The following is a 13,773-nucleotide window of genomic DNA, read 5'->3' on the forward strand; positions in this document are numbered from 1 at the left end:
ACAGCCAGAGAAAATCTCTGGGCACAACTCTTAGATGGTGACTATGGGAGGCGAAGCATGGATTCACACAGAGCAGTTCGAACCAAACCACAAAAATATAGAAAAAAAAACCCTGATCCTGACTGGATACACTTTTCCTTGGAGGCATGGCAGTCCAGACTGGGTTAAAATCATTCTGTGTCTTTCCACTCTTGGTTTCACTCTCCAACATAAAGAAATCAGGCAAGGTATCTTACACAATTCAGATTTCAGTACTCTGTTCCTATTGGTTCTTCTGGATCCTTGCCAACATCCTTGCTAGCTACGTGAGATTAACCCCTTAGTCACTGGATGCTGGCCAGCCTCCTCCTGTCCATCACAGGGAGGACAGCAGGTGATAGGGGCGGAGCTACAAGAGCTTGAGCAGGGCAATGATACCCCTTGGCAGAGATTCTGGAGAAAACGAGTTTTCTCGCACATGCCGTTCCCCCTTTCTTTCCTCTGGGTGAGATTTCCTCAGGTGCCTGCGGTCATTAGTGACCAATTTTAAGATGGTCGCCCCCTACCTCCAAAGATAAGAAACATAAGAGAATGTTACAGATGCAATTGCACATGAGTTAATGGGGTTCCCACCAGCTAGGGTTTTACTCAGACAGCCTGGTTTTTAGCTTATGTGTTTGTGGGCCAGGTGGGGTTGCCAGGAATCTGCTTTTCCACATACAAGTCTGGTCAAAAAGGGAACCTGGCAGTTTCTGGTTCCTGCCAGGCACAGAAGTTCATTAACCCAGGAGAGTCAGGGCCCTCTGCTTCCAGGACACTGGCTCCTTATCAGGCTTCATCAGCTTCTGTCCCTGCCCAGGAGAGGAGGGAGCCCAGGTCAGGGGGAGGAATTTGGAGATGATCCAGTGCTTGATGGGGCAGAGGAGGAGAGGAGAGTGGTCAATACCATGGCTGAGGTCTCGGGGGAAGAGGTACAAAATTGTGGGGGAGGTGGTTTGAGCATTGGCCTACTAAACCCAGGGTTGTGAGTTCAATCCTTGAGGAGGCCATTAGGGGAGGCCATTAGGGGATGGTACTTGGTCCTGCTGTAAAGGCAGGGGACTGGACTCGATGGCCTTTGAAGGTCCCTTCCAGTTCTAGGAGATTTTTTTTTTTTTTTTTTTTAAATAATGGAGATTGCCTATCTCCTAGAACTGGAAGGGACCTTCAAAGGCCATCAAGTCCAGTCCCCTGCCTTCACAGCAGGACCAGGTACCATCCCTGATGAATTTTTGCCCCAAATCCCTAAACAGCCTCCACAAGGATTGAACTCACAACCCTGGGTTTAGCAGGCCAATGCTCAAACCACTGAGCTATCCCTCCCACCAGGCTGTCTGAGATAGGCAATCTCCATTAATTAAATTAAAACTGGGCTGGGCCCACAGGAAAGAGGAACAAATATGTGTTGGACCTTGAAGAAAGACAGGGAGCATAGACTTGCTCATGAGGGGAAGAAGTGTGGCCCTCTGGTGTCCAGCTACCACCAGTTGGAGAGATGGAAACCCAAGGAGTGATTGAGTTGCGCATAGATGAATTCCCAGGTTTGTCCCTCCGGCACAGCCCAGTGAGATAAGACAAGGATTTCATATTTCTTTGACTGCCCACTGAATGATCCAGGTGCTCTGGCCCAGCACCATGCTGCCAGTCACCCCAGAATAGAGCTCAGTCTGAGAGCCAAAGTACCAGGACAAAAAAATTACGAAGTTCCTTTATGAGTAAAAAGCCGGAGCAGCCTGTCCCGGATCTGTTTGGTTCTCACCCCGTAGATGATAGGATTTAGCATAGGGGGCCCCAGGAGGTAGATATTACCAATCAGAACACGGGAATGTAGGGCCACATTGTTGACAAAACGAAAGGTGATAGAGGAGAAGATGGTTGGCAGGTAAAAGGCTAAGATGGTGCAGAGGTGGGAGATACAGGTCCCAAAGGTCTTGAGCCGGGCATCCTTTGTAGGAAGGCGGAAGATGGCCCTGAGGATCTGGATATAGGATGAAATGATTAAAAACATGTCCATGCTGGTCACTGAAGATACCACAAAGAGGCCGTAGTTACTACTGACCTGGATGTCGGCGCAGGCCAGCTTCACCACATAGATGTGCTCACAGTGCGTGTGGGGGATGATGTTGGTTCTGCAATACGGCCAGTGCCTCACCAGGAAGGGATAGGGCAGTGCGAGTATGCAGCCACGCAGCAGTATGGCCAGGCCGATCTTGGCCACCACAGGGTTTGTCAGGATGGTGGAATGTCTCAGGGGATGGCAGATGGCCACGTACCGATCCAACGCCATGGCCACAAAGATCCCAGATTCCATGACTGAGAAACCATGAATGAAGTACAGCTGGGTGAGGCAGCCATTGAAATCAATCTCCCTGGAATTGAACCAGAAGATGCTCAGCATTTTCGGCAGGATGGTTGTAAACAGAACTAGGTCGGTGGTGGCCAGCATGCAGAGGAAATAGTACATGGGTTCATGCAAACTCGGCTCCGTTTTCACAATGAAGAGGATAATGAAGTTTCCCAAGAGGGCTATGATGTACATGATGCAGAAGGGGATGGAGATCCAGATATGGGCTGTCTCCAGGCCAGGAATGCCCAGCAGGATGAAGGTGGAGGGGTTGGTGAAGTAGGTTGTGTTGGAACCTGACATTTTGTGGGGGAGAAGGTCTCCAACTCTGTGGCAGAACGGTGTCTCCTGGATGCACCGTACGTCCCCCGATTTGCTATGTAGGCCCACGGTCTACGGTCACAGTACAAATACCTGAATAGAAACATAATTTTAATAGTGGGGGATTTCAATTATCCCCATATTGACTGTGTATACATCACCTCAGGATGGGAGGCAGAGATAAAATTCCTTAAATGACTGCTTCTTGGAACGGTGGGTTCTGGAACCCACAAAGGGAGAGGCAGTTTTCGATTTAGTCCTAAGTGGAGCACAGGAGCTGATCCAAGAGGTAACTATAACTGGACCACTTGGAATTATAGACCATAAACTAATAAAATTAACATCCCTGTTTGGGAAAAACACCCTAGCAGCCCAACACTGGGGCATTTCATTTCAGAAAGGGGAACTACACAAAAAAGAGGAAGTTAGTTAAACAGAAATTAAAAGGTACAGTGACAAAAGAAAAATATCTGCACGTTCCATGGAAATTATTCACCGCGACCATAATAGAGGCCCAATATAAATGTATACCACAAAATAGAAAACACAGGTAAGGGTGTGTCTTAGACTGCAGGCTTTTTTCAAAAAAGTGGCATTTTTTCGAAAAAACTTGACCTGCGTCTAGACTGCTGCCATGTTCTTTTGAAAGAAAACAAAAGAACACGGCAGTTTTTTCAACCACGGTAAACCTCATTTTACGAGGAATAACGCCTTTTTTTGAAAGTGCTCTTTCGAAAAAAGGCGCTATGTAATGCAAACTGTGCTTTTTCGAAAGAGAGCATCCAGACTGCCTGGGTGCTCTCTTTCAAAAAAACGGATTGCTTTTTTGAAAGTACTGGTTAAGGTCTAGAAGCTCTTTTTCAAAAGAGGCTTTTTCGAAAGTATCTTTCAAAAAAGCTGTCATGATTATGAGGGTTAGCCAGCAGCCTGGGGATTAAGGGGTTAACTACACCTAGCCAGGTGGAGTGACCAATAGGAATGTAGATGGGACTTTTCAAACTGGGACAAAGGAATTTGGGTTTTTTTTTTCTTTTCTCCCTTTTGTCTCTCAGAGAGTTCTCTGCAGCTACAGAGAGGGACAAGCATGTCTCTCTCTCTCTCCAAGACATCATTCTTCATTTTCTGTAAGTAGGGTAAAGTTTAGGTAGTTTCGTTAGGTTTTATTGTGTTATGGATTGGGTATGGGATCTGAGATCTGGCACTGCTTAAAAGATGTTTTGGCTTTTCTTTGTAACTAAGTTCTAGGCCCATGGAGTTTCTCCATGAGTATATTTTGTTACCTTCCTCTCTAGTTATTATACTTGCAACCAGACTATTGTTGTAATAATAAAAGTTCTTTCTTTTCTTTTATTAACCTGGCAGTGGTTAATGGTGTGCCCTGATTTTTGTTTTAGGGGGAAGATTTCCCAAATGATCTTTCCCCTGGTTTCTTTAGCAACATTTGGGTGGTGGCAGCGGAAGTTTTATTCCCAAGATCTAGGTTTTTAAGATCTTGGGGGAAGTTTTATACCAAAGCCTGGTAGATAAGGCTTTGGGGTACACTTGCTGGCCCCCACTTCTGCATTTATCATGCCAGAGTGGGGAAGGAGCCATGACAAAAGCCTCTTTTGAAAGAGGCTTGCAGTCTAGATCTAGCCTTAAGAGAACCAAAAAAGAGCCACCATGGATTAACAACCAAGTAAAAGAAGCAGTGACAGATAAAAAGACATCTTTTAAAAAGTGGAAGTTAAACCCTAGTGAGGAAAATAGAAAGGAACATAAACTTTGTCAAATTAGATGTAAAAACATAATAAGAAAAGCCAGGAAGGAGTTTGAAGAACAGCTAGCCCCAAACTCAAAAACTAACAGCAAAATGGTTTTTTTTTTAAGTTCATTAGAATCACGAAACTGCTAAACAACCAGCGGGGCCCTTGGACGATTGAGATACTAAAGAAGCCCTCAAAGAGGATAAAGCCATTGCGGAGAAATGAAATGAATTCTTATCTTCAGTCTTCACAGCTGAGGATACTGGGGAGATTCCCAAACCCGAGCCATTCTTTTTAGGTGACAAATCTGAGGAATTGTCCCAGATTGAGGTGTCATTAGAGGCAGTTTTGGAACAAAGTGATAAACTTAACAGTGACGACTCCCTGGGACCAGATGTTATTCACTTAAGAGTTCTGAAAGAACTCAAATGGGAAATTGTGGAAGCATTAACTGTGTTTCCATTCCTGGGGAGTGTCTAAACTACATGGCTCTGTCGTCGTTTCACAGGGCATAAAGGATCTGCCAACGAAGAGTTCTGGGGTTGGCAGATCCCCGTCTAGACTGCCGTGCTGAGCCAACAATCAGCTGATCGGCACAGTGCAGTGGCCATTTTGATTTAAATGAAGCCGTGATTATTTAAATCGCGGCTTCATTTCCCTTTGCCGAGTAAACTAATCTACATGTCTCCTTTGACAGAGCCATGTAGTTTAGATGGACCCTGAATGTCTGGAAGATAGCTAACATGATGCCAATATTTAAAAAGAGCTTCAGAGGTCATGCTGGCAGTTACAGACCGGTAAGTCTAACATCAGTACCGGGCAACTTAGTTGAAACTATAGCAAAGAATACAATTGTCAAACAAATAGAAGAACACAATTTATTGGGGGAAGTCAACAAGGTTTCTGCAAAGGGAAATCATGCCTTACGAATCTTCTAGAAAAACTTAAAAAACAACAAATATACTAGAAGCACCTTAAACACTAACAAAACGTGTAGATTATATCATGATCTTCCGTGGGAAAAAGTGGGGACTAATTTAGCTACAACTACTCAAGAGAAATATCTTGGAGTCTTGTGGATAGTTAGAACATAAGAACATAAGAACGGCCGTACTGGGTCAGACCAAAGGTCCATCTAGCCCAGTATCCTGTTTACCGACAGTGGCCAGCACCAGGTGCCCCAGAGAGGGTGGACCAAAGACAATGATCAAGCGATTTGTCTCCTGCCATCCCTCTCCAGCCTCTGACAAACAGAGGCCCAGGACACCATTTTATCCCCTGGCTAATAGCCTTTTATGGACCTAACCTCCATGAATTTATCCAGCTTCTCTTTAAACTCTATTATAGTCTTAGCCTTCAAAGCCTCCTCCGGCAAGGAGTTCCACAGGTTGACAACACGCTGTGTGAAGAAGAACTTCCTTTTATTAGTTTTAAACCTGCTACCCTAACCCTAACCCATTGAAAACATCCTATCAGTGTGCAGCGGCACTCAAAAATGGCAAATAGAATGGTAGGAATCATTAAAAAAGGGACCAAGAATAAGATAGAAAATATCGTATTGCCTCGATATAAAACCATAGTATGCCCACACCTTGAATACTGAATACAGATGTGGTGGCCTCATCTCAAAAGATATATTGGAATTGGAAAAAGTTCAGAAAATGGCAACAAAAATTATTAGGGTTTTGGAAAGGGTTCCATATAAATAGAGATTAAAAAGACATGGACTGTTCAGTTTAGAAAAAAGAAGGCTAAAGGGGGATGTGATAGAGGTCTATACAATCATGACTGGTGTGCAAAATGTGAAGACGGAAAAGTTTTTTACTTATTTCCACAATGGAAGAACTAGAGGTCACCAAATGAAATTAACAGGCAGCAGGTTTCAAACACACAAAAGGAAGTTTTTCTTCACTACGCGTACAGATTTGCAGATGATACCAAACTGCTCAACACAGTTAAGAACAAAGGAAACTGTGAAGAATGTCAAACAGACCTCACCAAACTAAGTGATTGGGCAACAAAATGGCAAATAAAATTTAATGTTGATCAATGTAAAGTAACACACATTGGAAAAAATAACCCCAATTATACATACAATATGATGGGGACTAATTTAGCTACAAGTACTCAAGGAAGAGCTCTTGGAGTCATTGTGGATAGTTCTCTGAAAACATCCACTCAATGTGCAACAGCAGTGAAAAAATCAAATTGAATGTTAGGAATCACTAAAAAAAATGGATAGAGAATAAGACAGAGAACAACGTATTGTCTCTATAGAAAACCATTGTATGCCCACATCTGAATACTGCATACAGATGTGGTTGCCTCATCTCTTGGCATTGGAAAAGGTTCAGAAAAGGATTTAAAAAAAGATTAGGGGTTTGGAATGTGTCCTATACGTAGAGAGATTAAAAACACTTGGACTTTTCAAGGGAGGAGACTAAGGGGGGATATGATAGAGGTTTATAAAATCATGACTGGTGTGGAAAAAGTGAATAGGAAAAGTTTTTTACTTATTCCCTCAATATAAGAACTAGGGGCCACCAAATGAAATGAATAGGCAGCAGGTTTAAAACAAACAAAGGGAAGTTTTTCTTCACTCATAGCACAGTGAACCTGTGGAACTCCTCGCAGGAGGATGTGGTGAAGGCTAGGACTCTAACAGGGTTCAAAAAAGAGCTAGATAGATTTATGTAGGTTAGGTCCATCAATGGCTATTAGCCAGAATGGGTAGGAATGGTGTCCCCAGCCTCTGTCTGTCTGGAAACGGATGACAGGGGAGGGATCACATGAGGATTACCTGTTGTGTTCGCTCCCTCTGGGGCATCTGGTGTTGCTTCAGGGTTGGGGGACAAGGGCTCTGGCTAGTAGTGATGGATCTGGTAATGAGGTGTCTGGGTTCAGGAGGGGTTAGGTTTGGGCTGGGGGGATTGGAACGTGGCAGTGGGCTCAGGGCAGGAACTTGGGATGTGGGTGCAGGGCCTGGGCAGGAGTTAGGGTGCAGGAGTGGGCTCAGGGTTGGAGTTTGGGGTCTAGGAGGGAGCAAGGTTGGTGCAAGTAGCTGGGGGCTGGAGAAGAGGTTTCGGGTAAAAGGCACTTACCTGGGACAATTCCCCTTTGGTTGAGGGGGACCAGGTGGCTCCGTGTTGCCCTGCACTCACCTGTAGGCACCCTTCCTCAGCTCCTATTGGCCACAATTCCCAGCCAATGGGATCGGTGGGAACAAAGCTACCTGGCATTCATGGTGATATTTCTCCAGCCAGCTGGGTAAGAATATAAGCATGGAGCCACCACCCCATCCTCACCAGGAAGGGTTGGGGCAAAACAGGTCAGTTGTCTTCTCACACGACCTGGGGAAAACGAGGCCCTGCCCAGCCTAGAAGTTTCCTGTAATTACTCCAGGGCAGAACCCCAGCACCATCCTGCTTTAAAGCAGAAAGTCTGTGTGATGGGGGTGAGGTCACAGAAAACCCTTGGGGATGCTTCCTGGGTGCTGACATGGCCACTGCCACTCGCCTTCCTGCTCTCTGGCTTCTCACCGCTCAGTCCTCTTCCGCCAGATCCCGGGTCTCCTCCAGGCAAGACATGGAGAAGAGATACCTCCTCCCCTCCCGCACTACAGAGAAGTACAGACACTGAACCTCTTCAGGCCCAGAAAAATGCAGTTTGGGGCCCAGATTCCTGAAGTACCATTCCCAAATGGGATCAGACCCCCCAATGAATTATTTGGGTGAGCCCCCTTTAACAGAGAACAGGGAATGTGCACACTGGTTGCTCCACCAGATAACAATTATTTACACTGGGCTTGACAGTAAATGAAAGTGCTCGTCTTAAGTACAAGCAGTAGGACTGAAGTTGTTGTGGGTGAGAACAGGCCGAGCAAAGTGGATCACACACTTCAAACAACAGAAAACTCTTCCAGGCCTCGGAGTCTATGATTCTATGAAAACGCTAATTCTGCCTCAGAGGGGCCTGAGCAAAGTACCGGCCAAGGCCGAATCGAGTGGCCTGGCAATGTACAGCTGTTCTCCACTGTGCCACTGAAATGCAGCCGCCTCATGGCTGGAGGACGGCAGCCAGGCGGGTGGGGTATACGGCAAAAATTGACCTTCTGCCCCATGGTACTCACACAAACTCACCCCCTGCGGCAAGGGCATGGAGATATTTCATGGCCGTGCAGAGCGGAAAAGGACCATGTCCCCTCACGCACAAGGTGCACTGAGTTTTCCTACCAGGTAAGGGCTTCACCTGAGATGGTCCCTGTGAGTGCTGAGAGGGACGTGTCCTCCCTGGGAGTCCCCCTCCAGCAACAGCGTCTCTCACCTCAGCATCTGCAGCAGCCTCCCACGCCGAGAGCCGGCACCGGGCTGGGCACTGTTAATTATATAGCTCCGGGCAGTCCCAGTGGATAACCTCAGCCCCGGGTGGAGAAGCGAGTATCTGGATGGAAAAACGGCAGGAGAATGGCGTGTCTGGGATTCTGGGCTATTAATCCACCTTCAGGAGTAAACAACAATTAAAGGACCTTCCCGCGGGGAGAGGAGAACTCTTGGGCTGAGTCAGAGAGGAATTGGCTGCTCTGTGTATTTGTGTATATTTCAATATTACAGTTGATTAGTAAGGAAACGAGGGGCAATTCTTACGTGCCCATACAATGGGCTACCCTGTGCATGCCCAGGAGCAATGCGTAGATGGACAGATGTCAAAAAGGACCCAGAGATCAGTAACTCTGATCATACTGTTCCGAAACTTTCACCAAATGATCTTCCAAACACCTCGCAAAGGGAACTCACAAGGAACATCCCCCTATTCTATTGTTAGGTTCCCTGCTATAACTATGATCTCTCTTGTCACGCCAAGAGGGAAATGGACTCCTACTCTGGTAGGGACTGTTCATTGGGTGGGAGGCAGGGGAAAGGCTGGAAGAGGGACCCTGCCCACATAGCACACTCTCTGGGCTCACTCTGGGGAAAAGAGTTGGAAAATGCAACCTAACAGAGCGTTCCTGTGGATAGACGGCAGCTGGAGCCTGTCCTGGGACAGAGGCCTCACCCTCCCTGCCATGCTACCCTAGAACAAGGGCACCTTATAGGTAGGACAGAGTCCGGATTAGTATCGGCATTGGGTTTGTTCTTTCCCTCTCGGTTCATTTCCTCTTAGGGTGTGTCTAGATTACAGGGTTTTGTCGACAAACGTGGACTTTTGTTGACTAAACTATACCTGTGTCTACACTACCGCAGAGTTCTGTTGACATAACGTTGACAGAACTCAGCAGTTTTGTCGACAGCGGTAAACCTCATTCTGTGAGGAATAACTCCTTGTGTTGACAGTGTTCTGTCGACTGAAGGCGTTATTGCATCTACGCTCTCCTTTGCATCTGCACTGTCATGTCGACAAAGCGGCTTGCTTTGTCAACAGAAGTGGATATAGACTAGACAATCTTCGTTGACAGAAGCCTGTAGTCTAGACGTACTCTGAGGGGGAGTTGGAATCGGATGTGCCAGACTGAGTCAGACTTTCCAGCCCTGCCCCGGCCGGTGGGCACTTGGATGAGTATACAGAAAAACCCAGCATTTCTTCTTGGGATAAGCTACCACCTGTAGCCCTTCTCCGGGTAGGTAGCTTTTAGCCTATAATCACTGGCAGAAGTTTTTCAATGTGGTGGCTAAAGTATCTAAAATGGCTGCCTTTTCACCACTGTAACATCATGCCTTGGCGATTGGTGTAGTAATCAGGATTCGCTGGTGTGGTGTCCCGACAGGTCTCCTGCTCCATTAATGATGATAACCACTTGTGTGTGTGTGTGTGTGTGTACTCCTTTGCGTGTCCTGTTGGCATGCACAAATAGCCAACAGAGCAGATGCCGAGAGAGCTCCCAAAGACCACAAAACCAAAGAAGGATTTAAGGTGCCCAGCCAGGTTTATTTTCAAAGTACAATAATAATTGTCAATGGATTCTACTGAACAACCTATGTATATTTATCCCAACAATGGACAAAGCTGAGTCAGGGCCAGGAATGCGACATTGCCCCCTTCGCTTGACAAAAACAACTCTTTGGGGGTACACTTTTATGCACAGGTACCAACAAGTTACACATCACTCCTGATGTATCAAATTGGCATCCTCTGACATTACCTAGATCTACCCTTTAACTTTTACATGGGGGTTTGACCACTATCATGCCATCAGTTTAGACCCTGTCCTGAATCTTGATCTGTTTGTTCCTGTTATCTGGGGAGCAGGGTGTTGGTACCAAGATGTTTCTTAGGGTGTGTCTAGACTACACCTCTCTGTTGACAGAGAGATGAAAATCAAGCACGTCGAAATTGCTAATGAAGCCAGGATTTAAATATCCCATGCCTCATTAGCATAAACATGACTGCCACTTTTTATTGAAACCAAGTTTAAAAAAAAAACGGCAGTCTAGACGCGGATCTGTCAAAAGTAAACCCTTTTTTGACAGATCCTGTAAACCTCATTTTTTGAGGAATACAGGATCTGTCGAAAAAGGGTTTATTGTTGACAGATCTGTGTCTAGACTGCCTTCTTTTTGGAAACAACTCCATTTCAAAAAAACTGGCAGCCATTTTTATGCTAATGAGGTGTGGGATATTTAAATCCCGGCTTCATTAGCAATTTGGATGTTCTTGTTTTGCATCCCTCTGTCGAACCCCCCTGGAATATGCTAAAAGGGTTAGGCTAAAAAGGATTAAAAACAAGGGTGATTTCATTCTAGGAGTCTATTACACGCCACCTACCCAGGTGGAAAAAGTGGATGAGGCTTTTTTTAAACAACTAACAAAATCATCCAAAACCCAAGATTTGGTGGTGATGGGGGACTTCAACTATCCAGATATATGTTGGGAAAATAACACAGCGGGGCACAGAGTATCCAATACGTTCTTGGACAGCATTGGAGACAACTTTTATTTCAAAAGATGGAAAAAACAACCATGGGGGAAGCTGTTCTAGATTTGATCATAATAAATAGGGAGGAACTGGTTGAGAATTTGAAAGTGGAAGGCAGCTTGGGTGAAAGTGATCATGAAATCATAGAGTTCACATTTCTAAGGAAGGGTAGAAGGGAGAAGAGCAAAATAGAGACAATGGATTTCAGGAAGGCGGATTTTGGTAAGCTCAGAGAGCTTGTAGGTCAGGTCCCATGGGAGGCAAGGCAGAAGGGAAAAACAACTGAAGAGAGTTGGCAGTTTTTCAAAGGGACATTATTAAGGGCCCAAAAGGAAGCTATTCCACTGCATCGGAAAGATAGAAAATATGGCAAAAGACCGCCTTGGCTTAACCACAAGATCTTGCACGATCTCAAAATAAAAAAGGAGTCATATAAAAAATGGAAAGTAGGACAAATTAAAAAGAATGACTATAGGTAAACAATACAGGAATGCAGGGGCAAGATTAGAAAGGCAAAGGCACAAAATGAGATCAAACTAGCTACGGGAATAAAGGGAAACAAGAAGACTTTTTATAAATACATTAGAAGCAAGAGGAAGACCAAGGACAGGGTAGGCCCACTGGTCAGTGAAGAGGGAGAAACAGTAACAGGAAACTTGGAAATGGCAGAGATGCTTAATGACTTCTTTGTTTCTGTCTTCACCGAGAAGTCTGTAGGAATGCCTAACATAGGGAATGCTACAGGGAAGGGGGTAGGTTTAGAAGATAAAATAAAAAAGAACAAGTTGAAAATCACCTAGAATACTCAAGGAGCTGATAGAGGAGGTATCTAAGCCTCTAGCTATCATCTTTGGAAAATCATGGGAGACAGGAGAGATTCCAGAGGACTGGAAAAGGGCAAATATTCTGCCCATCTATAAAAAGGGAAATAAGAACAACCCAGGAAACTACAGACCAGTTAGTTTAACTTCTGTGCCAGGGAAGATAATGGAGCAAGTAATTAAGGAAATCATCTGTAAACGCTTGGAAGATGAGAAGATGATAGGGAACAGCCAGCAAGAAGTTGTAAAGAACAAATCATGTCAAACCGATCTAATAGCTTTCTTTGACAGGATAACGAGTCTTGTGGATGAGGGAGAAGGGGTGGATGTGGTATACATTAGTAAGTCATTTGATGCGGTCTTGCATGATATTCTTATCAATAAACTAGGTAAATACAACTTAGATGGGGCTACTATAAGGTGGGTGAATAACTGGCTGGATAACCGTACTCAGAGAGTAGTTATTAATGTTTCACAATCCTGCTGGAAAGGTATAACTAGTGGGGTTCCGCAGGGGTCTGTTTTGGGACTGGCTCTGTTCAATATCTTCATCAATGATTTATATACTGGTATGGAAAGAACACTTCTAAATTTGCAGATGATATCAAGATGGGAGGGGTTGCGACTAATCTGCAGGATAGGGTCATAATTCAAAATGATCCAGACAAATTGGAGAAATGGTCTGAGGTAAACAGGATGAAGTTTAATAAAGACAAATGCAAAGTGCTCCACTTAGGGAGGAACAATCAGTTTCATACATACAGAATGGGAAGCGACTGCCTGGGAAGGAGCACGGCAGAAAGGGATCTAGGGGTCATAGTGGACCACAAGCTGAATATGAGTCAGCAGTATGATGCTGTTGCAAAAAAAAGCAAACATATTTCTGGGATGCATTTACAGGTGTGTTGTAAGCAAGACATGAGAAGTCATTCTTTGACTCTACTCTGCACTAGTTAGGCCTCAGTTGGAGTATTGTGTCCAGTTCTGGGCACCGCATTTCAACAAGAATGTGGAGAAATTGGAGTGGGTCCAGAGAAGAGTGACAAGTATGATTAAAGGTCTAGAGAACATGACCTATGAAGGAAGGCTGAAAGAACTGGGTTTGTTTAGTTTAGAAAAGAGAAGATTGAGGGGGGACATGATAGCCGTTTTCAGGTATCTAAAAGGGTGCCATAAGGAGGAGGGAGAAAACTTGTTCATCTTGGCCTCTGAGGATGGAACAAGAAGCAATGGGCTTAAACTTCAGCAAGGGAGGTTTAAATTGGACATTAGGAAAAAGTTCCTAACTGTCAGGGTAGTTAAACATTATGGAATCTCCATCTCTGGAGATATTTAAGAGTAGGTTAGATAAATGTCTATCAGGGATGGTCTAAACAGTATTTGGTCCTGCCATGAGGGCAGGGGGCTGAACTCGATGATCTCTCGAGATCCCTTTTAGTCCTAGTATTCTATGATTCTATTCTCACAGCCGGGGACTAGTGCCTCTTAGGAATAAATGTTTCTAAAATACCCGCCCTGTTCTTGCCAACCTTTGTGAACGGCAGCCTACCTCTTGCTCACAGCATCACTTTGTTTTATATTATCAAATTATTGACAATTGCTATCTACACCAAC

At 44.9% G+C, this 13,773-nt stretch overlaps 1 protein-coding gene across 1 annotated transcript; it reads right to left on the bottom strand.

The window, feature by feature from the left end:
* Positions 1 to 1,714: 1,714 nt before the first annotated feature.
* Positions 1,715 to 2,665, bottom strand: LOC102463294 (olfactory receptor 52K2-like). Its single transcript, XM_006136687.2, has one exon. It carries the CDS (start codon positions 2,663 to 2,665, stop codon positions 1,715 to 1,717), a length of 951 nt encoding a protein of 316 aa, XP_006136749.2.
* Between the last annotated feature and the right edge of the window lie 11,108 nt (positions 2,666 to 13,773).

This window comes from Pelodiscus sinensis, chromosome 1 (genome assembly GCF_049634645.1).
Source record: "Pelodiscus sinensis isolate JC-2024 chromosome 1, ASM4963464v1, whole genome shotgun sequence".
Taxonomy (NCBI): domain Eukaryota; kingdom Metazoa; phylum Chordata; order Testudines; family Trionychidae; genus Pelodiscus; species Pelodiscus sinensis.

Bases quoted from the DNA above. Each gene is read 5' to 3' on its own strand.
- LOC102463294 (XM_006136687.2), bottom strand. From the start codon at position 2,665: ATGTCAGGTTCCAACACAACCTACTTCACCAACCCCTCCACCTTCATC.